The sequence below is a fragment of the Ictidomys tridecemlineatus genome, chromosome 1 (genome assembly GCF_052094955.1).
Source record: "Ictidomys tridecemlineatus isolate mIctTri1 chromosome 1, mIctTri1.hap1, whole genome shotgun sequence".
In the NCBI taxonomy this organism is placed as follows: Eukaryota; Metazoa; Chordata; class Mammalia; order Rodentia; family Sciuridae; genus Ictidomys; species Ictidomys tridecemlineatus.
The window spans coordinates 96,998,176-97,024,313 of record NC_135477.1 but is presented as its reverse complement, the minus strand read 5'-3'; the positions used below and the strand labels follow the sequence as shown (position 1 = coordinate 97,024,313).

General features: G+C 36.2%; 1 protein-coding gene across 4 annotated transcripts in view; it reads left to right on the top strand.

The window, feature by feature from the left end:
• Positions 1–23,830, top strand: part of Tmem161b (transmembrane protein 161B) — a 101,353-nt gene extending 77,523 nt beyond the window's left edge. For 2 of the 4 annotated variants that reach the window (XR_013437133.1, XM_078044794.1), the window contains 2 exons: positions 16,863–16,914; positions 19,326–23,830. Coding sequence is in view for 2 of the 4 variants with exons in the window: in XM_078044794.1 (XP_077900920.1) it covers positions 16,863–16,914; positions 19,326–19,345 (72 nt within the window). In the remaining 2 variants the exon portion in view is untranslated. Of the gene's footprint in view, positions 1–16,862 lie in introns of all 4 variants that reach the window. The other 2 variants (XM_078044789.1, XM_021725677.3) reach the window with 2 other exon arrangements.
• Positions 23,831–26,138: the final 2,308 nt, after the last annotated feature.

The following is a 26,138-nucleotide window of genomic DNA, read 5'->3' as shown; positions in this document are numbered from 1 at the left end:
AACAATCATTCGCTACTGGTGGGAATGGAGAAAGGTAAAAATCACTTTGGAAGACAGTCCAGCACTTCCTTCATTTTTTTTTTTTAAATGTGGTGCTAGGATTGAACCTGGGATACTCTACCTGAGTTACATCCCCAGCTTTTTAAATTTTTTTGAGACAGGGTTTCACTAAATTGCTGAGGCTGGCCTCAAACTTTTGATCCTCCTGCCTCAACTTCAGGTGTCACTGGGATTACAGGAGTATACCACCACAACCTGGCATAATTCTTAAGATTCTTTGACTTGAGACCCAAACTACAGCTAGTTTCAAATTGTTTATATGGATATTCCAACATAAAGGAGGAAGGAGCATATCTCCCCAATCTTCAAATGTGGAAATGTATAGACACTTCCTTACAAAAAGAACAATCTAGAAAGGCGGGGGGAGTAACTTTATGGTGGTGATAATACCATCTTAGCCAAGTGATCAAGATTAACTTCAATGATAAGTCATGATAATGATGAGCATTTGACACACAGTGATGAGAGTGGCACTCACTTCTGTGGCTCACCTCCCAATTCCCATCATGCTAGTTTTCATGAGAAAAACATCAGAAAAACCCAACTGAGGGCCATTTTAGAAAATAATTGACCAGTATGTCTCAGAACTAGATGTTACCTTGGAACAGAAACAGAATCATCCTAGATGTTACCTTGGAACAGAAACAGAAGATATTAGGTAAAAATTAAGGAAACCTGAATGAAATGCAGACTTTAAGTAGTAAAAATGTATCAGGGCAGTCATTAGTTGAAATAAATATACCATCCTAAAAGATGTTAATAAAATAGGGGTAACTGGATTTGGGCAAATGGAATTCTCTACTATTTTTACAATTTCTCTGCAATTCTGAAATAAAGTTTATTTTTAAATATATATGGAATTTATCTAAATGTTTAGTAAAGTTTTATGTAAATATTAGACTCCAGAAATGCAGAGTTAAGAGCAGAGTTAACAGATTTCTAAATGTAAGGGAATGTTTGCTCTTCTATAAACAAACAAGGAGAATAAAATAATTTAGTATGTTTTTCCATGAAGTTAAATTGATATAGTTTAAAGTATCATTCCTTGTTCTGAGATTGTTTCTAAAGTCTGTGATGTTAAGATTCCTTTTGCAATAAAATAATCTACTAGTAAATTTGGTGTATAACTATACTACTGCTATAAAAAGTGAATTATTGGTCCATGAAAACAGAGTCAGACTCACATCCTTTGGCAATATAGTTTTTGAAAACTTTCAGAAATTAGCTACTCCTGCCAGATAGAACCAAAATACTATTGCTTTGTGGTTTTTTTTCCTATACACAACTGCACCTATATTAAAAAATATGGATTAATAGCCTTTACTTCTGGCATCTTGAGCAGAAGAAAAACAAGTAAAAGTAAAGATTTCCACAGTTTCACTAGGCATCTAGTTATAGGAAGAAGTGCTAGAAAAAAAATCTCCTTTATAAACTCTTACTCAAAAAAAGAATAAAGACTTATTGAGAAAGGCACTCCAGGGTAAGGGTGATGGATTCACTAAGTGAGGAATAGAAATATATCCAGAATGGAAGTCAAGAAGGTAGTATTTTTCAGCATATCGTGAGCTGCAGACTTTTCTTCCTAAATTACAAGAGTTGGCTGACTAACCTCCTGAGAAAATATTTTATGAAAATAATTAAAGACTCCATCCGTTTCTACAACTGCTATTCCTTTGCATGGACACTTAAATTTAAAAAGCAAAGCAAAGTTCCAAGTGTTGTCATTGATAGTCATACCTCTATAAAGTACCTGTATGTTTTAATAATGTCTATTCTTCATTCGAATGTTCATTAGTTTGGCCAGCAAACATTTAGTAGTTACCATTTGCTAGTATAATTGGTGCTGCTCATGTGAATGGGAGCAAGAGCCTTTGCCCCAAGTTCTTATTCTCTAGTTGAGAGACTTGGTTGCCATACAGTAAGGTAACTTATGCTTCATTAAGGATAATACAAATTTGATTTTTAGGGAAAACTTCATGAGGGACAAAGGTTATCTTGAAAGTTGAAATTTGTGTTGTGTATGGCTGAGTGTTAAGAAAACACAGAATATACAGACAGAAACTGCAAACTTAATAGTTGGAATAATAGTGGAAGAATAAATACATTCTAGAATCACAGATACAGAGTGCCAGTATGAAACATAGTTTAAAATTTAAATTCAGAAGTCTGGGATCCTGGATTATATGCTTTTGGCAGTATTTCTTATCCATAAAATGAGGGGAAAAATAGTGTATCTCCAATTTACTTTCCTAAAATTTTTATCCTTGTAGCTGTTCATGAAACACAACATGCAGCAGAAAACACTGTGCACATAGAGCGCATATTTATTTGGATATAAATTTAGAGAAACTTTGAGATGAGGTTCAGATTAGAGAAAGTGGAGAATTGATAGGAGTATCAGAAATATTATAGGATTATTGACTGTTGATTATATTAATTAGTGTGTGTGCTGGATAAAAGACTATAAGCAATGTGCCCATGATATAATGTGAACTGCAAGATTTAGATAAACTGCAGAACTTAGATTTAAGTTAGTGATGTAAGAATCTACACCTGGGGTGTACACCCCAGACCTCACCGAGTTATCAGCTGCAAGAACAACTAAATTAGGGCTTAAAAACCCAGACTTCTGGGGGGCGACAGGACTAACAGGACTCAGAGAGACATCTGTCATTGTTGTCCCCACTACACCAGACTCCTCTGGCCTGGTTCAGGTTCCAGTGACCCGGACTTAAGACACGTCACAGGTGAGTGTCTGGGACCCTTGGAATGTGTATTAGGATGTGTATCTGAAGTGTGATGGGCATCAATAAAATAGGTTTGATTGAATCTAACTGCACCTCAGACTAAGCCAATAATAACCGCTCGTGACAAGAATGTTTGAGTGGAGTCAGCCATCTTAAACAACGACAAAGAAGGAAAAGAAAAGCCTACAGTGGTGTCTTTCCATATTTAGTGCTATAGCAAAGACCATATGTCAGCCTCAGAAGAAGACAACATTCACTACAAGGCAAAATGAATAAAAGGTTGTACCAGCTATTTCCCTGGGTCTCTTTCAGCTTTAATGTTATCTTCACTTATAGTTGTTTAGGTTGGCTGTCTTCACTCAGACATTTCCCCTGGTTAGTGTGCACCTCCGTTTGGGTCATGTTGGAATCTCTGATCATCCAGCCACAGGGGAGTTGAGTTGTGGTTACATGTCATTCAGGCTTAATGGAATAAGTTTATATGGGGGCTCTACTGGCCATCTAAATATACTGATTCATTTAGTACTAATTTCTAGAATATTCCTAACTTCCTATAGTTAGGAATATTCTAGAAATATTCAATGATCCAATAATACATCATTAGATTCTGAGGTCACATATGGGTTAAGTAAAAACAGCATTATATTATCTTCCCGGATTTTGTGACATTTATTTTATTTTTAATGTTAAATAATTGTGATTTGCTGTGATTTAAAAAAAAATTGTATTGGAGATTGAACCCAGAGGCACTTAATCCAAGCACTTATCCAAGCACTTTTTAATATTTTATTTAGAAACAGAGTGACCCTGAGTTGTTTAGTGCCTTGCTAAGTTGCTGAGGCTAGCTTTGAACTTGAGACCCGCCTGCCTCAGCCTCTGAGTGGTTGGGATTACAGGCATGCACTATGGTCCCCAACTCTGCTAAGATCTTTAATTTTTGGTACATATTCATTTTTTTTACCTAATTTTTTTTATACATTATTATGTTTTTCTCACAGACAGTCCTCCAAATTTTTTATTCTTTAGGTTCCACAAAACCTCGATCGGCTCATGCTTAATGCATCTTTTGGATTTAAACTCTTTCTCCCGCTTGTTTCAATAATCAGCCAAATAAGCAAATAGCAACAATAAACTTGTCCATCTGCCTTCTAATGCATAGATGTACAAGAAAGCGAAAATTTTAACTTCACATTTAGACATACAAATCTAAAAAAAAAGGTAGATTTAGTGTTTTTGCCTTCCTGAATTTTAGTTATTTATAACCAGTTATTCCAAAACTCTATGTGACTACAATATAAATTTCTTTAATAATGAGGAAGGATGAAAGTCACAGAAATGGTCTAGAGAGGAAGATACATTGCTACCAAAGAGGTAAACAAGAAGGAAGCACATTGAGAACTTAAAAGCCAAGCCCAACAAGTCTTAGTTTATCTTCAGCCTAATAGGTACAAACAGAAGCTCTGGACAAAGGAACCACTCTTCCTTCCAGTGACTTTGGAAGCTACATTGGTTCTGTTGTTGTGTGTGTTTGTTTGTTTGTTTTAGGAAACTGACTCCAGAGAATATCTAGCAATACAGTAGCTATTAAAATAACAATTCTGTGAGCATTCTGAGGGGGTTAGCAGCTTTCCTAGACTCTTTTTTTTTTTTTTTTAATCAGATGGGTGGGAAATGGTAGATAATTTAGCACATGGAGGAAGCTGATTGGAAGGATGAAACCAAAGTCATAATAAGACTCTAGGTTTAGGTAAAAGAACTTTGAAAGTGACTTTGTTTATAAGAATGTGTGGACAAAAGAATTTATGGAAGACAAGACACATGTACGCAAGTCCTAGTATGCTATTTGGTATGGCCTGTTTTCCTCTGTTGTATCATGTGGATGCCAGCACCTTCTATATAGGGTTTTCATGAAAATAAAATTAAAGAATTTGTGGTTGGTACACATATCAGGGGGGTTGTAATCTAGGGTACATTGAGAAGAGAGGTTGCTCACCAAACTCCTTGAAATTCTAAGTAGATGTTTTTATATGTAAAAAACTGTGGAGTAAAAGGTTCACATCTTTTACAAAATTCTTAAAGGGATATGTGACTAAAAATAAGAGGCACTGAAGTAGGAGCTCATTTATGTATGAGAATGAATGGGAAAGGTCTGAAATTGCTTAGACTAGTCATTAAAAAATAAAACAGCTAAGACAGAAGAGAAATAATGTGAAGTTACAGTGGGAAGATATTTAAGTTGACATTGATCAGATGAAGTAATAATATATATGTTCTGAGTACTCAGTAATGTTCTTGAATTCTATTTTTGTATTTATACTGAAAGAAGTACAAAATATTTTCCTTTTTTTCATGTCATGAGTCTATGAACATGGCTGATATATTTTCAATTCATGGAATTTTAAAAAACAGTACAATGGGAGTCTAGAAATTATGCATGTAATCCAAGATCTGCATCTAAAAAATTATGCAAATTTGTGCAAATCATTACTTCTGTTTCTCCAGGTGTAAAATAGTAGCAATGCTTCTCCTTTGTGTGTGTGTGTGTAGTGCTGGGGATGAAACCCAGGACTTCTCACATGTTAAGCAAGAACTCTATCACTGATCCACACCTCCAACTCTCTGCCCACTTTTCCTTATTAATAATGTTTGAAAAATTCAACATCAAAATATGTTGAATTTCTTTTAGTTGGAGGAGTTATTTAAAATCAAGAAGTCATTACAGGGCTAAAGTTGTAGCTCAGTGGTAGAGCACTTGCCTGGCACAGGTGAGGCTCTGGGTTCAATCCTCAATACCACATAAAAGTAAATAAAAAAAATAAAGATATTCTGTCCATCTACAATTAAAACTATTTTTAAAAGTCAGAGCATATTTTTTTCTTTCAAACTTTAATTTACTTTTTATCCCAAAATAATTCATTCTAATTACTTATTGAGAAGATTAAACTCTACTGAAATCTGTACTTTAATGTCCTTTGGGATTGATGATGGATATCCTAAGCAATTCAGTTTATTTGTGTATCTACTTATTTTTACACAGTTATCTCATTTCCATCATTACCAGTGATTTTTTATTGCCAAAATCTCCCTGCCCCACTACACATACATCCACACACTCATTCACCCTCCCCAAACTGAGCCTGTGCATCTTTGCATCTTACTATAAAGATGACCTTCTCAGGCTGGCTTTCTTTTCTTTTTAATTTGTTTTTAGTTGTAGTTGGACACAATACCTTTATTTTATCTATTTATTTTTATGTGATGTTGAGGAGGAAACCTAGTACCTCGCACATACTAGGCAAGGGCTCTACTGGATGAGCCACAACCCCAGGCCCCTCAGGGTGGATTTCTTGAACTCTACAGTTAAACAACTACCTCTTTTGCACATATAATTACTTTTTCAGTTTTTGTTTACCCTGCAGACTACAAGAACCAGGTGGTGAAAACTAAGGTTTTTTTCTCTGTTACTAGAGTCCTAAGTTCAGTAAACAACCTGATTTATAACAAGGCAAGAAAAAGAAAGATTATCATTATCAGTTATTCTGAAACTATCTTAAACATACAGCAGTTAGTAAAAATAGTATTTTTAAAGTTTGCTAAACCTCGTGACATGTTGTCTACAAGCTGTCTCTTTAACCATTAATATATTTGTATGTTTCCTGATAAAGAAGAGTATCTCACTATTTAATTACAATACAGTCTTCAGAATCAGGGATTTATATTGATACCTGACTTTTATATCAACTTTAGGTCACAACCAATTAATGTTATGGTGATTGGGTGCAGAATTGAATTTCATTGTCATGTCTCTTTAGTTTGGAATAACTCCTTAATCTTTTCTGGCTTTCATGGTTTTTATCATTTTGAACACAGTATGCTTGTTATTTTGTAGGATGATCCTTAGTTTGGAACTGCTTGATGTTTTCTTATGTGTAATTCCAGCTATTCGACTTTGGCAGGCTTATTACACAAGTAACAGTGTGCTTTTCTAATTGTATCCTATTAACAGGCTGATGGTGTTCACATTAATCCCTTGATGAAGGCAATGTTGCTTCTGTAAAGATGTGCTTTATCCCTTTGTAACTAATAAGTATTTTGTAAAGAGGTAACTTGAAAAAATGCAAGTTCCCTTGGTTCTTTAGATAAAGAAATAAGTTGTTATATCACGTGGACTCATGTTGATAATATGAGTTATTCTCTATTATTATCATTATTTATTTTGATGCTCAAATTATCCCAGATTTTAGTGGAAGACTTTTCAGGCAGACTTCTATGACCTTTGACTTGTCCAACTTCCTGTGGTGCATCATGGAGGTGCAGCGCCCACCTGATGCTTTTAGGACTGATTGCATCATTCAGAAAAAGGAAGAGGTCTAAGATTTCTGTTTAAAACTCTGAAGAAAAACTAACATGTCTTTGATTTGTTTCAAGTTTCTTCTACCTCTAAATGTGACATAAAATATATATATGTATATATATATATATAATACACACACACACACACACACACACACACACACACAGGCTAGTCTATATTTTTCTTGGTTATATGATGGGGAGAATTCTGCTTCATCAGAGGAAAAATGTAGAGAATAATCAGCACTTTCTTACTTTTATTGTAAGCATTTGAATTTGTATTTTTTCAGCTTTGTACTTCTCAATTGGAACACTGTTGGCATTTTTGGCAGAGATTCTTTATTGTAGGATTATCCCAATATTAACAGATATTTTGTACCTCAGACTCCCCACTCACTATTGCTGTTATAGATCCTTCTGCTCTCAATTAAAAAAAAAACTGGCATAACTGAAAAACAAAGACAACAATAAAGCACTCCTGCACATTTCCAGCTGCCTCTGAGGAAGGCAACTCATCCCTGAGTTGAGAACCCCTAGGGCTTTCAGCAGTTTGTGTAACAGTGGTTTCCTAATACGTTCTTGGGTTCACACCAATTCACAGGGGACCACATGGAGCAGTTTACTACCTGTTTTTCTTCTGTATCAAGCTTTTAAACCTGGTAAATCAATGCTCGCTCTCTCTCTCTCTCTCTCTCTCTCTCTCTCTCTCTCTCTCTTTATTTTTTTGTAGTTGTAGATGGACAGAACGCCTTTATTTTATTTGTTTATGTTTATGTGGTGCTGAGGATCAAACCCATACTTCTAGACAAGTGCCCTGCCACTGAGCTACATCCCCAGCCCAATATTCTCTTTTTTGATCAAGAAATGTAACATCCTTCTTGGCTTGGTGAATGTTCCCTGTTGATTTTATTTTGGGTTCTGAGGTTCAAAACTAAATACTACTTTGTCAAGGGATTTTCTTCTATTAGTAAAATGTCCCTTAAATTATTTGAAGCATGCAGGCCTTAAATACAAAGCTATCTGAAGCAACTGGATTATAAATACTTAAATTAAGGTCCTAATGCCATATATGAAATATAAGGTACTATTGGTTGCTTAGCTATGTATTTTCATAGGAATGGTTAAGTTGTATGTGTTTGGGCAAGGCAGATTCTATTTCAGAATCAGGTTACATTCAGCATCCTCTTACATGAACAAGCTGAGCCTGTTGCACCTGCTCACAATGCCACTCCTTCCTGCTGGACAAGGAAGGCCAGGTTCTCTCCGGGACCCACAGATTGTAGGAGAAGTCTCATTCCCCTTCTTAGCAGTGGGTGTACACAACAGGCTCCCTGCAGTGTGAAGAAGCCATAACCCTTCTGCTAGGACTTAAAAGAATGAGAGCTTAACCTACTAGCACTTAAAAGAATGAGAACTGGCTTGTATTTTGCTCTTATCTTATGAATATACATCCTCCTTTAGAGGAAAAAAATTGTTTTCCTTATTCCACAACTGAATACAGAGAGGAGAATTAAGGTTCAACCATGCTATGTTTGGGCAGGGCGATATGTATATGTGTATACACACACACACACACACACACACACACATCCTTAGATCTAAAAGGAAGTTCTCCATGAACACATGGCATGATTTTTAAAAATCACTGTGGTGCATCTGCTGATTAGGGAAGAACCTGTGGCAGAGATATTTATTGCTTCTCAAATATTCAAGGGCTCTCACGCTTTCCAGCCATCTTGCAGGTTGGGAACCATGTGAATGGTAGAGCCAATTAGTATGAGCTAGAGCTATGGACTGAAGTGATGTCTACATATCCTCAAATTTGTAAAGGTACGCTCATTTTTATGCATGCTTTCAAGTAAACTTGAGTTATGCTAAAATTGGAATAGAATATTGGACATATTTCTATTAAGATAATTTCAGGTGGGACATGGTGGTGCAGGCCTGTAATCCCAGCTACTTGAGAGGTTGAGTAGGAGAATCACAAATTTGAGGTCTGCCTAGGCAACTTAAGTGATACTCTGTCTCAAAATAAAAAAAAATTAAAAGGACTGGGGATGTATCTCAGTGGTAGAGCACTTGCCTGGCATGCATGAGGCCTTGGATTCAATCCCCAATATCAGAAAAGAAAGAAGGAAGGAAGGAAGGAAGAAAAGAAAGATAGATCATTTCAATCAGCCTAGGAAATGGAAGGCATTATTGGATGAATCTGGTGTGACATCTTCATGGAGAAACCAGTGTTTGGTTTTATTTGGTTTGGCTGTGAAGAAGTTTAACTAGGATTGATATGATCCATTAGCTAGAAGGACCTTATCTGAATGGAATCCATTCAACAGTTTGAAGACTATAGGAAACTCTGTCAACATGACAATGTTTCAATGCTCATTGGTCAGTGATGTAAGCCATAGGAAATTTATTTAAACTCACAAGGAAACTTGGGCTCCTTTAACTGCATAATCTGGTTCCTTCTTTTACTTCCTCTGACAACATGACACATATTATTTCAAGGACATTCCCAAAGACTTACCTTAGGCAGAATCTTATATCTTTAAATATCAGTTCATTTAAGATCCTGGACAGATATTTTACAAACACACACACACACACACACACACACACACACACACACACACACACTCAAATCTGTCTTAGGATATCTTATCTAAAATAAAATATTTAAAATATTTATTCATCTAAGAAGTTTTTAGAATTTGATTGCTTGGCACTGTTGAAAATGGAGATTTTGTACACTGTGTCCTTATGACCATTTTTTTTTTTTACAGTTGGTGAACAACAAAAACAAGGAAATAAAAAAAAAAAAACAGAACAATTTCATACCTAAAATTGAAGGAGTTGATTACTGTCATTTTGATGATGTGCCTTTTATACATTTGCAGTGGTTAAGAAAGACTTTATGGTTTGGAGCATGAGCACTTTAAAGTGATTCAAAATTATTGAAGAGCTACAAATTTTATAAAGTGCTTCAATTTGTTACTGACTAGAGCAGCAGTGGAACGATTCGGAAGAGCTTTTAGTACTATGTACAGCCTGAAAATGCTCTCATAATCTTCCCAGGTGTCTCTCCTTTACAAGTGGGGGCTCAGAATGTTCCTGCCCAGAGACTTTCCATCACTGACAACAGCAGAGCTGTTCTGGAGGCCTGCATGCCACCAAAGCAGTGCTCATACACCAGCATGGTTTTTGGTAGTGCTGTAAATTTCAAAATAAACTTCTATTGTTATTTGACTTTGCCAAAAGGGAAAAAAAAAACTATTGGTCTAAAACAAAAAAAATAACTATTGGTCTAAAACAGACTATTAGATAATCAATTTGGTGTTGGATGGACATAGGCATGTGGGGAGTGAAAAATAAGTGGGATAAGAATGGGAAAGGCTGGGTAGGCTCTGCAAAATGAGCAATTGTCTTTTCAGTGATGTTAAAGAAACACTGCAGAATCACATTTAAAAAGTTGATGCTTTTGAGAGAGGTTGAAACTTTATAAAGCAGGTTTTTTTTTGTTGTTGTTTTGGGATTTTTTTTTTCTTTTTTTGGACAGAAGATTGAACCCAGGGACAGTTAACCACTGAGCCATATCCCCAGCCCCTTTTTTATTTTATATTTTGATACAAGGTCTTGTTAAGTTGCTGAGGGTCTCAGTCAGTTGCTGAGGTTGGCTTTGAACTTGCGATCCTCCTGCCTCAGCCTGCTGAATGACTGGGATTGCAGACGCCTGCCCCCGCCTGCCCAGCTTAAAAGCAGCTATTAATGATTTCTTTCTGCTTTACCATTGGTTTGCATTATCTTTCTGAACTTTGATTTACATGTTTTAGAGCAATAATAAGCCCTGATTCTGACAAGAAAAATAAGGCATAATCTTTGATATTTAAAATGACTAGGCAGTTTAGATATTGCCTTGTAATAGGGGGTTCCACTATAGCATTTATATAATTTTGCTTTTTAATAAGGATTTACATAGCTGATATGCATCCTGAATGGCACGTGGTTTCTCCATGTGACAGCTGTAAATGACACATTTTATATCTTTACAATTGAGCTATAGAACTAAGCTAGGTCATTAAAGGAGAGGACAATATTAAATCAGAACAAAGCTAAAAGGCATAAAAACTCAAAAGCATAACCAATTATGAGAGGGATTTACCAAGTCTCTACTATGTATCTGGCAACATGAAAGCTGTCTGGAAAGCTCTAGTCTGTGTGGTCCCTCGCACAGATGATTCTTGCCAGACCACATTTCCAGTGTGCTTTTTGCTACCAAGATGTTGATGTTTCATTCCATTAAAGGGCATGATGTATCATTTTAGGAGATGACTTAACATGTTATAACTTACAAATCATTTGAAAAACAACATATCATCCTAGTTTTATGCGTTAGAAATATAGCATGTGAGGGGCTGGAGTTGTGGCTCAGTGGTAGAACCTAGCACGATCGAGGCCCTGGATTCAATCTTCAGCACCACATTAAAAATAAATAAATAAATAACATAAAGGTATTGTGTCCAACTACAACTAAAAAAAAAAAAAAAAGAAATATAGCATGTGCAGGTTGGGTTTGTGGCTCAGTAGTAGAGCACTTTCCTGGCATATGTGAGGCACTGTGTTTGATTCTCAGCAACATATATAAATGAATAAGTTGACAACTAAAAAAAAAAAGAAAGAAAGAAAGAAATATAGCACTTGCATTAGGTAATATTTTGAGTATTCAACACCCAAACATTTAAAGCCTCTAAGCTTTTCTCCTCATCTGTCTTTGTGGAACTTCCACTGCATACCTCAGTGTACTCCTCTTCGATCCCTAAGCTGAAGCAAGGCTGACTTCAGACTTCAGAGCCACATGATAGAAGGCAGAGAGCCCTGTTCATCATACTTCCTCTTGAACAATAGAGGGCAAGGTGGTAGGTCATGTTAAGATCAGAACTTTCTAAGAAAATAAAATTTCCCCCTCTCTGCTTTCATTCATCTGTTTTTGTTCTTGTGAGTGTATTAATGCCTGTGAATAACCTAGAGTGCTTGACTATTATTACCATTTCTAATTGTTAATATTATTTACTCCCTGTCTTTGCCTGCTTACATTTCTTCTTCCAATAGCTGTGGATATCTCTGACTTTTTTGAGATGCTGCTTTCTCTTGTCAGAATGATTGGAATTAATGGTGACTTCCAAATCTCTGCTCTGAAGGAGGTCAAGGATAATACCATCACAAGTGCCCACCCACCCCTGAGTGTCACAATCTGTCCCAGACAGCTCAGTTGGGGAATTTTAGCCCAGTTCACTTACCTTTGTCTCATCTACTTTGTCATTCATTTGATCTAAATGCAAACACTTGGATGTTTGTAAACAATACAGAATATCCAGATACTTTGTTTTCATTAAGAAAATCTAAGACCCATGAGTCAAAATTGCCAAAACAGTAAAATAATCAAGAACGAGAGGTTTGTCCTGACTTCCAACAAAGACAATCAGCCACAAATAAGGGATTTTTGCATATTAAATTAATGTTAAATTTTAATTCTGTTTCAAAGCCAAGCAGATATGATAAGAAACTCTTTTTACCTTGCCACAAGAATATAGTTATAAAACCACCAGATGTCTGTTTAGCATGCCTTATATAGAGTTGATCTAAGAAAGCAAAATCCGATCTGCCTTTGGAGGTTCCTTAGGAAACTAATATTTTTAAAACCTGTAATTTGGATTCTTGTTTTTAAGTTAAATATATTGACTTAAGTCAAAATAAGATCCAGCTTATAAAATATTTGCACTAAGTCCTTTATGCCATGTAAAGCTCTTCCCTTCTCATTCCCACCTATCAAAATCTTATCCCTTATTTTCTGCTGGATATTCTAGTCATCTTGGCTTAAAGCAATCTTTCCCTCCTTTGAATGCCTATTATTGAACTCGCTTAGGGGACCCATATGACACTTATCACATACTGCAGACCCTTATTCCTAATACATCCAAATACATCTAATTTCCCAAACCTGATTACCAGGTTCAAAACTCTGTCGGGACACATATGCACTCAACATTTACTAGACATATGTTTATCAACTGAGCCACAATATTCAAAAGTTATGCCAGGCACAGGAGATGCAACATTGAAAAACAGATGTGACTGCTGGCCCTGTAATGTGAATCCATGAGTTAGGGTCAAAGAACATGTGTCATTTGTCATATTAGGTATAATTCTTTGATCATTGTGAGGGCATTGAAAATAGTTTTGAGGAAGGATCTAAGATTCCATTTTTTTTTTTTTTGGTAAACAAACATATCTAATAATGGAGCACTAATTGTTGGTGTATATGCTTTTACTACAAGTAATATTTTCTAGTTTCTTCAAGATATTTTTTTAAAGATATATGGATAAATTAATTTCAATAAAATAAAAGTTGTATTTGCTAGGCTTTTAACATTAAACATAGGACCTCAGAAATAAATGTTTCACATTTTCATATTCAATTTACATTATGAAACATAAATTTTAAAAAAAGTTATATTAGGTCATCCATAAAAATCAAAGACTATTTTGGAATGAAAGGAAACTTATACTTTATCTTATAATAAAACTCAGGTTCATGACTGATTAAAAATTACAACAACAACAAAAAAGCAATTAATCAGGTATTGCAGGTAAACTTCCCCTTCAAGCCATGCCGGAGATCCCACATAGCACCTGACAAAGAGTAACCTGCCAAGATGTCAATCAACCTGCTGACTGCAAGACACCAGGAAGCAAAACTCCACTCTTGAAACCTAATCCCTGCCTTTGATGTCCTCCAATATAAATAAAGCAAGTCCTGGCTCCATTTTGCTTTTTCAGTGTAGAAGCTTGATCCCTAAGATCGGCTAGGCATCTCACCCCCACTTTCTAAAAATATTTTCTGTGCCCTGTGGTTTTCTCCTTGTTCCATTTTTCTTAGCTTTTATTTCTCAGCCAGCCCACTTTACCTAGGGGAACCCCATTTCTGTCTCCTGCAAGGGTCATGGGCGAGACGATATAATGTTAAGTAAGTAAAGTAAAAGCAATATTAAAAGGTTTTTAAATTTTTGGAACATAAGCTGTTAGTTAAAAACAGCAGTCTGACACTTCCAAAACATCAATAAATTATAGTAAACCACATATAAAGGTATAAGAGAAGAAATTCAGAAATAATAATAACAAAAGAGAAATTTTGAGAAGTTCTATAAGTTGGAAAATGGACGGAGGAGTGGTAACTGATAAACAAGGGGTGAAATTGGCCACTACTTAGAACATGCCAGAGATGAATGCAGCCAGAAGGCAACAATGTGCTTTATGGAACCCTGGAGGACTCAGAAGTCATCAGGGATGAGGGAGTATAGAACTAACAAGTGTAACCAAAGTCAGGTGTTCATTAGTTGCTTATGAAATTATCAATGCCTCCATGACAGTATACAGTGTTTAGGCAACTGTACCACTTCCTATGCAAATATAATGAAAGGTCTTTGATAGATTGTCAGAATGGGTCCAGGGAAGCTTGCATTGATGCTCCAGAGTGATTACCTCTGATTCTTAATACATAACTAGCATCCCAATCATATTTCATTTATTGAACTGTCAGTAAATAAGACTTTATCCATATTCAGAGAGTCACTAGTTAGCCATTTTACTATTTTCCAATTATAAACAGAAATCAGTTATCTCTATTCATTTGATAAATGTCAGAAATATGAATAGGAAAGGCCAAGAGAACAATCCATATAAAAAGAGAGATAGAAAGATAGCAACACTCTCTAGGAAACAGATAACTCAGGAATAACAATAACTACTACTACAAAAAAAAAAAATATATATATATATATACACATATGGTTCATGCTATAAAGACATTAGACAACAAAATGTGTCAATAAAACAAGGGCAGGATGCAAATACATATGTATTTATATGAATATATTGTTATCAAAATTATAGATCAAGAAAATGCTCTTGGTATTTAAAATGTGATTATCAGATGTAAAAAACATTAATTGGAAGGATGAGCAACAAGGTCAGATAAATTTCAAAGAAGGTAAAAAAAATTAAAAAGGAAATCATGGAAATGCAAGAAAGAACATTAATTTTATAGTCCAACTTCAATTAATTGAAATTTCAGAAAGAAAGAAAAGATAGCTAACAAGAAAAACTAGACAAAATACCAGGATTTTTTCTTAGAGCTGAAGGACACGTGTAATTAGATTGAAATTATCTACTGAATTTTCACAGCAACAAAAAGATACAGAAGCACATTAGGTATATTATTTGAAATTATAGAAAGCTATGGATAATGAGAAGGACATATAAACTTCCAGAGGGAATGAAAGCCTGAACTTTCAGAAAGGAATGAGAATCAGAATGGATCAGTCTTCTCATCGGGTATTACAAAATATAGGGAGGTCAATACCCAGAGAAAAATTATTTTAAACCTAGAATTCTATACCCAGCCAAATTGTCCATAAAGTTGAAAATTGAATAAAGAATATATTTAGGCAATTTAAAAAACCTGAAAAATTGCCTCCCATGTGCTCAATCTTTGAAACAAAATAGGGGAAGAAAAAAAGAGGTAATCCAAGAAAGACTGACATGATCCCATAAAGAAAATATTGGCTAAAACCCAAGAAAGTAATGAAAGCATGCTGTGGACTCAAGAAAGTAAGGAAAGCATACTGTGGCCTATCTTTTGTATGGAAAGTTTGGAGACAAGTATGTTAAGACTGGAGAATAAAAGAAGACCCATAAAGTGAGGTATTTAGATAATAACAGATTTAAAACATTTGATGTTATCCCTAAGAATCTGAAGAAATGTATGGAGGCAAAAATAGCACAAATCAAGAAAGAAAGAAAATAATAGAAAACTCCAGGAAAAACAAAAATCTTGCACAAAAGGAAATATAATCATGATTATATAAAATTTGCTTTATCACCACAATTTTAAAACTATATTTATTTTCAGTTTCATATAAAACTTATGAAAAGTACAGAAAAATAAAATTATGAATTAAAAAAAAACGATGAGATGTCACTGATTTTTATAAGACAAATACAAAAAATACTATTTGTGTTTCAAATGGAAGGAAGTAAAGTATGAAATCAACAGATATTACCTGGCTAGTCTGGACAACATAGTAGGACCACATTGGAGAGAGACAGAGAGATTACCTGTGCTTGATGGATCAAGAAATACAAATGAAAATGTATTATTTACAATTAAATTCTGGATATGGTGGGGCAAACCTATAATACCAGCTACTCTGGAGGCTGAGGCAAGAGGGTTAAAAGTTTGAGATCAGCCTTGGCAATTTAGTGAGACTTTGTTCCAAAATAAGAATTTAAAAGATCTGGGGAAATAGATCAGTGGTAGAGTGCTTGCCTCACATATGTGGAGACCTGGTTTAAATTCCTAGCACCTAAATATATTCAAAACTCTAAAAAAAATGCAAACAATATATGAAGTAAATATAATGGTGTAACTATATTGAGTAAAGGATACAAAAGTGGTACAGGTAAGCTATACACCTGCATTTTTCATTGCTAAACATTATTTAGCAATATGGTGCCAATCATCAGAAGGAAACAAAAAGATTAAAACAAAGTAATTTTTTAATAAAAAGTGAGAGAAAGTTGGGACAAGAGACTTTATTTTTCTTCCCTTCCCTCACCCTTATCCTCTTTGTTTTATGTTTGAGACAGGTTCTTGACCTCATGGGCTCAAGTGATCTTCCTGCCTCAGCTGGAACTATTGGTAAGTACCACCACATCTGCTAAGAGACTTTAGCTTTTCATTGTAAGTCATTCCATACTGTTTTAAAAGCCATTTATATATACTTGATAAAAGAGTTAATATTAAATGTTTAACAAATGGAAAACATTATGGACAGAGAGAATTCCTCTTATAGAAAAATTAATGACTTGGTGAGTCTTTCTACCTTCACTTCAAAATCCCTCCTATGATTAGTGTTCTCTTTTTCCAGGCCTGCTCCAGATGAGACTTTTTTAATTCCTCCAAGATAGTACTTTCTGTGAAATCAGGAAGACTGTTCTTAAATTTACCTCTGAAATACAAAAGAATGTAACTGGTTTCATATTAAATAAAAGTAATAGAAAATTCTCTGAAAATATCAGATTGGGAAAATCTGAAGTGGGGGTGTTATGGAAGCAGCTAAGGACAGCCTAACCTAACTGAATATTGGACTTTCAATTTTCGAAATAGAACCAATTTTGTCTTAGGTAGCAATTTGGATGCAATTTAGTGCTATAACCTATATTTCATATAATTATTCTCATATTTTGATTTACTTATATGTCTATTACTTTACTTTGTATTCATTATATTTAAGAGTTATAATTCCATAGAATATTTACCACCAATGTGCAGTTAAAAAATTGGGGGGTCAGAGAGGCTAGGTAACTTGCTTGAGTTCTCCCAGTCAATAATTTTGCAGAGTTAAGGAGGTGAACCCAGCTCAACTAACTCCACATCCCATGCCATGTTACTCCCCCTTTTTTTTCCCTGTAGCTATTTGCAATACAAGTATACACTTTGGATTCTTGGAAGCACTTGATAATTTCCTGAATTATTCTTTTTTTATTAGTCTAGTTTATTAAAGTATAATTTATATACAATAAAATCTAACCTTTTAGTGTACAGATGAATTAATGTAGTACTTCTAATTTTGTTTTTTTTCTACACTCTTCCTTTAAAGTCAGATAATTTATTTTTGCAGTTTTCCTTAGTAATTTGCTACAATTTAAAAAATTTTGACTTTCCTTTTAACTTACCACTGCTTTGGAAGTTCTGAATGCTACCAACATTGTTCTTATTAATTCTCTGAATCTTCTTTATGAAGTGGGGTTTCTTCGCAGAGTGAGAAGCTAAGACTGTAGTTATATTCAGAACTCATAGATTTTTCTCCCATTAGATCTTTCCCATTAGTGTCTTAAACCAAATGAAATGTATTTTAAGAGTTATTTTCTTCACCTTTATCTAATTAACTTGTAGCATGTTTAATACTTATATTGTTACACAGACATAAAGAAAATACATCTTCTCAAATGCTAGCTGAATGCAATTCCAAATGTGATTGCAGGGGAAAAAGACAGGCAAGCAATTCATTTTTCCATCAGATACCTTTCTCTTAGATTTATGTAAATAATTTGTTCATTTCTTAATTGGACAAACATTTATTGAATACCTACTATTATGAAAATTTCCATTAAGCATTTCCATCTAACAGATATTCTGATTAATTTTACCTGTAATAGGTTAAAAAAATAGTCCTAGGGTTGATATTCACTTTAATGAGAGTTAATGGCCAAGTTAATTAAATGTTGAAGTCATCAAAAGAGTAGAGAAGACTTTATGTTTTTTGTTAACTTTCAGCAATAACTAACAAGATAACATCTAGCACATTTTTGAAGCTCAGTAAGATGAAATAACAATAATTAGACGGACAAGACTTGAAGCCAAAAGTGGTTTTAAAGCTTTACTAGTACTAGGTCAATCAGTGCATTGGAATTTAGAGGACTAGTTTTCATCTGAATTAGTCTTTAATTTCATATTCTTATACTTGTAACAAATTATGTTAGCATAGATTTACACCGTTCTGTGTGAAGTACTACCTAATGGCTAAGAGCTCTGTTTCTGGAACCAGGCTGCCTCCATTTGAATCTTGCCTCTACCATATACCAGTCATCAATATCACATGATATTAAGAAAGGAGTTGACCTCTCTGGGCATTGGTGTCTTCACCTGTAAACTGGTCATTATAGCCTGTGCTTCAGGGGACTCTCCTGGGGTATTGAATAAATAATCTATACAAAGCAATAAAACAGCACGTGACACTGTAACCTCCTGGCCTACAAAGTAAGTTGGTTTTTATTTCCTCCACTTCCCTAAGTCAGAAGACTTTGAAAAAATTTATAATAATGAGTTGCTTAGGAATTTTATTCTAGATTTGTTGCATGTTTTTAGTATTTTACTAAAAAATAAATTGTGCTTATTTTTTATTTTGTATTTAAGAGCATGTATTATAGGGGACTCATGCTAATAATTATGAAAAAGCTACCATTTCTCCCACAGGTCCAAATCGTCAAATAGACATTGAATACCTTGCATGTTTATTCATTCATTTGTTAATTTACTCCTTTTATCAGCCATGTGCCAGGTGTGCTGATTGGATAAGATAATAACCCACCAGTCTTCTACTACATTTGCAAAAAAGTAAGCAAAATATGGTGCCCAAATTGGTGTTTGATCTTCTGTCTTGTGTGACTGTTAACTGTAGTAGATATTAAGATAATGGCATCTGGAATTCTGAATGTGCCTCTGTTAAGTCACTTGTAATTTGCTAACATTCAATAATTAAATTGTTGTGGACTAGTAAAGCAGAGTGGACCCCAAATCCTGTCAATGAATGCAAGAGGATCTTAAGCAGCTTACTGAAATAATAATAATAATAATAAAAAGTGAAGTTTTGAAACTGGGATTCAGCTTTCATTCTGTGATGGGAAGAAAAATACCAGTGCTTTAATTGCAAACATGATTTCCTAAAGCATTCCAAGTTCTCCTTAGAGACTTTCAGGGGCAGGGATTGACTATCCTTGTGCCTACTTGGATAGAAAAAGTCTTCACAAAAGTGCTATGTCTTCTGGCACAGTTTAATCACTTAATACCTTGTTCCAATTGAAAACATAACCCTACCCCATTCAGATGATGGAGCACCTACACTTGATCTGTCTATGGCTTGTGCAGTCAATGATATTTCCAAGGGAAGTCTTGTGATTATTGAAATGGAAATTAATTTCATAGAGTTGGGTCTGAACTGAAAAAAGAAAATGTTCATTGTAATCTGCTGCTGATGACTCCTGAAACTGTTGCTCAGTGTAAATAAGCTCAGGGTCAATCTGAAAGAATGGACCCTATGTGGGGCCTGGGTATTGGGAATATAGTAGGTTGGTGGGTGTGAGGAAGTAAGAAAAGATTCTTTGTTATTGGAGAAAAGACAACTTCAAGGACACTATCTGACAGAGTATTTTCTGCATAGTTCTTAAGTCTTAAAATTGCTAAAATGAACCAGCTGTCTTCAGAAAAAGTTATAAAATTACCAGAGGTATGAATTTACCAACTTCAGTAACTGCAGGAAAAATTTAAACTCTTTATAGGGGCATAAAATTCTTACAGATAACACCATTCCTGAGAAGCCCATTTCTTAGAATTAAAACCAGTGCTATGCTTTCAGCACTGGAGAAGTTCATGTAGGATTTGGTGCCCTTAAATAACTTGAAGAATCAACCTTTTTATCCATGTAAAGGAAAAACTATAGTAAGGTGCAAAAAAAGATCACAAAGAAGTGAAGCTGAGGTTGAGTGAGGATTCTTGCCTGAATTATGGGCTTATGATGTTTGCCCATCAAACATGACACTGCACGGTATGCAAAACTTCATGAACTCCTAGGATCAGAGGGACTTCTGGAGCTCATCTGATTCAATTTCTTTATTGTAAGAGTGAATTGAGGACTGGAGAAATAAGGTGTCTTTCTCAAGGTCACTAATTATTTAGAGGAAAACTCAGGATAAGAGTCTCTTTCCTTTTAGCTTAGTGATTTTCAAATATTGTGCATTCCAAGGTATCTAGAAAAATCATTACTTCTATACAAAGTGCAAGTGCATTGATGGTGGCTAAGTTCTTTCTTGTGAATTTTTCAAATATAAAACAATGGTTCTTAAATGTTTTTAGTTGAGAATCTCACTGAGATTCTAGTGAAAGACAGGAGCACCTTTATATAAAACGATATATATACACAGAGACACAATATTCTTTTTAATATATAATGTATATTTATTAACTCAAAATCTGTTAGGGATGATGGATCTGATTAGGGAATCATTGTAGAAGGCTAAAGCATAGAATATTATTGATGCTAATTACATAAAATAATAAGAAAGTCTTTATATTAGTATTACCTTTTAATTTTATGTAACTGCAAAATACACTGAAATAAAATGTTCCAAAAAGTCTACAACTTTTGAACTGTAGAATACTTTGTTCAAGTTCTTAAACTTACAAAACTGAGATCTATGAAAGAGAAAAAAACCTTAAGATTCCCTGGACAACTTTAGTAACAGAGTAAGAACATATTATGTTGTATGAATGTTCATATTTATACTAAACTTTGGAACTTCTGCATGACAAATAGAAATTTAAAGGACAAATTTAACTTTCAGAAGGGTACATGGCTTGTCAATATCTATTCTGATTTGTATCCCATTATACTAGGACATTATGAAATAAATAGAGAGATTGAATTCAGAAATGCTTATCTATATTAATCATCAAACCAGAAAAACCTCTTTAGCATATTCTTAATATATATATTTTAAAATGTCACCTATTTCTAACTCAGTTGTGTAAAAATACATATTTAATTTTTCAAAATATTTTGGAAGCCAGTTTTTATGAAGTGTTAAATTCAAGAAGATACTTCAACATTACAGGGAAGATTACTTTAAAAAATGGAAATATTTTTTGAATTGATAAATTTGTTAATAACCAAATGGTTTTAGTTCATAAATCAGATACAAACAAGCAGAATACATAGGTAATAAATTAGGTGCTATTACACAGGATTTGAATATTGCACTAGGAGAAACTTCGGTGAAGAATCACTTGGGGATGGAGTGGGCCCCCACACTCTCAGAAACTCAGACACAGGTCCTCACCTTGTCCCAACTGAGGCATTGCTGCCTCCTCTGGAACCTCTTTTGTTTTAAAACATCAGTGGCACGTCTTAGATAAGTCCCCACTTTTGCACTCATCCTCGATCATTATAAGCTTTGGGAAGAGAATTTTGTTTTGACCTCAAACTCCATCAGGAAGACTGAGTTCGGGAAAAGGGTTACTGCCAAGAGATGACTTTCCACTCTGGTGGATTCCAGCACCCCGAGACTGCAGGATCGCTGGCGGAGCGCGGGGGCGGCTTCCTGGCTGCCTGGGTGCACTCTGCCACTCGGGGTCCAGAACTCCGCTCAGCTTACAACTCCTCTCTGTCCTGCAATACCCCGCCAGGAATTTCAGGGTTCAGGGTCCAGGCATTTAACTTTGAGCAAAACTTACGTGCAGAGAACTTGGACCTATGGCTAGAGGGATCAAAGGCTCGGGACCAGACTCTGGCTCCCGCGCCAGCAGAAAGTGCAGGCACTGGCCCTGCACTTCCGGAAGTTCTGCCAACTTCACTCTCCTTAGTTTTCCGACCCGCACTCTGCAGCACTCTTCGAGAGTTCGGGAGAATGAAATCGCCTCTCAAAACCTCAAGGCTGGGAGAGACAGGAGATGAAGGAGAAGAGGAGATGAAGTCGGCCACTTGGCCACAGGTCCGAATTTTGACACACCTGGAATTCACCCTGGGGAAGGAAGGAAATGGGTGACAAGTGACATGCGAGTTCTGCATCCTCACTTCTGCTATACTCTTTGAGTTTATTTTATTTTTATTTTTTTTGGTTTTAATTTGTACTTTTCCCATTACGTTTGGAAACTTGTTTCTGCTTTTATTTACCCCTTTCCCCTCATACATCCTTCTCGGTCTTTTTCTGCATTCCTAACCCTCCAAATGAACTCGAGTGCCCATAGTTATCCTGACTTGCACGGGGCCTCGGGGTCATACGACTGGATTCCGGTAATGGACTCCCTCCCATCGCTGGGTTCTACTCTTGGGACTTTCCTGGCTACCGCGGATGAAAGTCAGATAACCACTATCACCGACAGCGAGAAACCGGGGAAAGGCTGTCCCAAGCCTTACCCAAATCCTCTTTTTTCCCCCCTTTATTTTGTCTCAGACTTCTTAACAACCTTAGTCTCTTTTTATGTGAACTTTACACTTCACTTCTGTTATGAATTCTCAAAAGGCAGACAGGCAGTGGGAGAGGAACCATGGAGGAAAAAAGAGCGAACAGGAGACACTCATTATATATTTACTTTACATAAAGAAACGAAACATATGTAATTTTAGATGTTCTTCCGAATTAGAGTTCTGAGGCTATAGAAAACCTATTTTTAACTTTCCCTTCTCTCATACAGTCTTGATTGCCTAAATTGCTTCTAATTGGGTGGCACACATTACTGGAAACGAAGGACGCATGACAAGCAGCCTTCATTCTTCCGCAGATTTAGATAATGTCTCTGGATGAATATCATTTCTGATCAGGAAAAACTAGAAAACTCATAAACAGCCCGCAGTTTTCTTTGGAGGTTTGTGCAATGGTAGGTATGTGTGTGGGGTGCCCTGACAATCATTCAGTCATGCAAACGGATGGCATTTTATAGAATGCACCTCATAGTAATCCAGCGCCCATGTTTTTATCCCAGATCTACCAGGACACAAAAACTAAGCATACTTTTTTTTGTGGGAGGGGAGGTCATTGAAACTCACTTAGCCTTCTTCCTTCTCATATCTGCCAATTGTAAAAGTTTTCAGTAAGCCTCCTTTAAAACATTACCTCTTTCGCCTTACCCAAGATTCGGGCGTCCCTCAGCTTCCCTGGTGAGCGATGCCAGCCCCCAACAGTAGCAGTAAGCAAAGGTCATTACTACGCAAACTGGTGTGTTCAGGAACTCCGAAGAATCAGCAACTGGAGGACACCCCGGGGCCAGGGTTCTTGGAAAAGTGAAAGATGCAACCCCAAACTGAGTTTGCTGAGGCAAAGCATTTGAAGTGAACTGTTTTCTTCTAAGGTGCATTCTGTCGGCTCCCGGGTGGGGTACCTCAGATGCTAAGAGACACTTGAAAGTGAAGGCTGAAATAAATGAACGACTGAACTAATTGTCTTGTCAAACTACTGTTTAATTTTTTTCACTACCCAGAAATAAACCAACAAATACATAAATATTATTTTAGGCCAGAGGAAATCTGCCAAGAGTATGTTTCACTTTCTGCAGTCAACTTTAGAGTCATCGGGTTTTTCTTGTTAATTCTTTTCCTTACGGGGAAAAAAAAATCAAGAATGACATGGAAAGCCCCTTTAAGGCCACTTTAAGCTGTGTTAGAGCAGAATCCTGAGTGCGTTGGAAGTACCCAAACCCATCCAGAATACCTGCCTTCAGGGTAGGGCATAGACAGTGCCTTTGGAGGTAGAGGGTCAACAGCAACTTTCTGCTGTGCCTAGGCACAACTTTTATTTCCCCCTTTATGAATCTAATAAAGACACCTCGAGTTTTGGGAAATCTAACACTTCTGCTTCATTAAAGGTCCACTGCTATCTAGCTTCATATCTTACACTGGCCCTCAGAATGACTTTATTAGCCCCACAAAGATTCCGGCAGTAAGAAATTCACAGTGATTGCATTCCAACTTGGTCCCTGTAATAGATGTGTGCCTCACTGCTGGCCTTGGTTGGGTTGACAAACACTGCTGAAACTCTCTCTTTGGAAGGTTCACCCCTATAAATTTGTTCCTCTACTAGTCCCTTGAGAAGCAGGAGATTCAATGCAGAAGAAAACATCACTGATTGGGGGGACTAGCAAGTTCTAAAGGAAAATCCCTCTGCTTCAGTGGATGCTTTGCCAAAGCAGTTTAAAAACTGAGGGGGCAACACCAAATCTTGTACTTTTAAAAAGGTAACTCTGGTGATTCAAACTTGATTCTTTAGCTGGAAGAGGGTGGGGTGGGAAGGAATTGCCTGGAAACGAAATTGACATTCAAATAGAGTCAGGTAAAGCCCAATGCCCCTGGCCACATTTTGGATTCCAAAAAGGCACTTTCCATCCCTACTATTTTAGAAAGAGAAAGGAATAGGAGGGGGGAGAGGGCCAAAAGGGGGGAGAGGGGAGACTGCAAGAGAGAAAGAAAGAAGAGGGGGATATTTAGCAAGTTAAGAGGTTAAATATTTGAACAGATCTGTAAATATATAGACAGCCCTCCTTATTTGGGATGTGTAATAATGCCTTTTGTGGTGCTGTCTGGCTGGGAGGCTGCAAAGAGGTCTGCTCCCTAGCACCTTCTTCCCTGGGAAATCAACTGGAAAGCTGGGTTCGCAAAACAAAAACAGAGTTATCCTCCTTTGGAAAAAGAGGAATTCTCTCTCTATTCTGTCTTCAAATATGAGAAGGAAAAAAAAAGAAAAAGAAAATAAAGAAAAAGCAGAATAAATGAAAAGGTTTTCATTTCCTAAGGTTTTTTTAAAAAAATTTCTCCCCAGGAGGACCTCAGAAAGCTATCTTCAGACTGAAGTAATTTCAAAGTATTGTTTAAGCTGATGACATATTCTAGCACTGTTATCTATTGTGCATCTGTTATTTCCTTGAACCCAACTAACAGCGGTGTGTGTGTGAGTGTGTGTGTGTGTGTGTGTGTGTGTGTGTGTGTTTCCAAAACCTGGGTTCTATAGAGGTGCTTCCATTGCTGAGTAGGGTGTTCTCCCCCACCCCCAACACACACACAATACTGTTTTCTGGACAACTGTACTGAGCGCTGTTCCGAGCGCGGTTGATGGCATCTGTCCTCAGCCTGTGCCCGTGGGCGGAGGACACAGGCTGTGGGTGTGTCTCGCCCGCAGGCGCGCGTGCGTGTATCCTGTATACATGCATTCTCTGGTGTGCCTCAAATGGAGCCATTTTTTTTTGCCCGTGCGGCGTCCTGCGCATATGAGTATTATGCAAATAGAATCATTCCGCTTGAATATTTGTGGAGGGGGAGGGGATGAATCATTTTAATTCTGCTCTAATATTTTCTCGGCACCTTTTCATTGAGTGTGAATGCATTTGGATGCCTTTCTGAGGTCCTTGTGTATGTGTGTATGTGTGTGTTGGCAGAGAGTGTGTGTGTGCGGGTCAGTGGGTGTGTGCCTCGGTGTGTGGGAGACATGCACGGTCTATGAGGACCTTGAATGATACGTGTTCTCTTCGGGTGTCCCGTCTGTCTGCCCTTCGTGTTTTGTGTTCTCTGGGTGATTATGTGCGTATTTACATATGTGTGC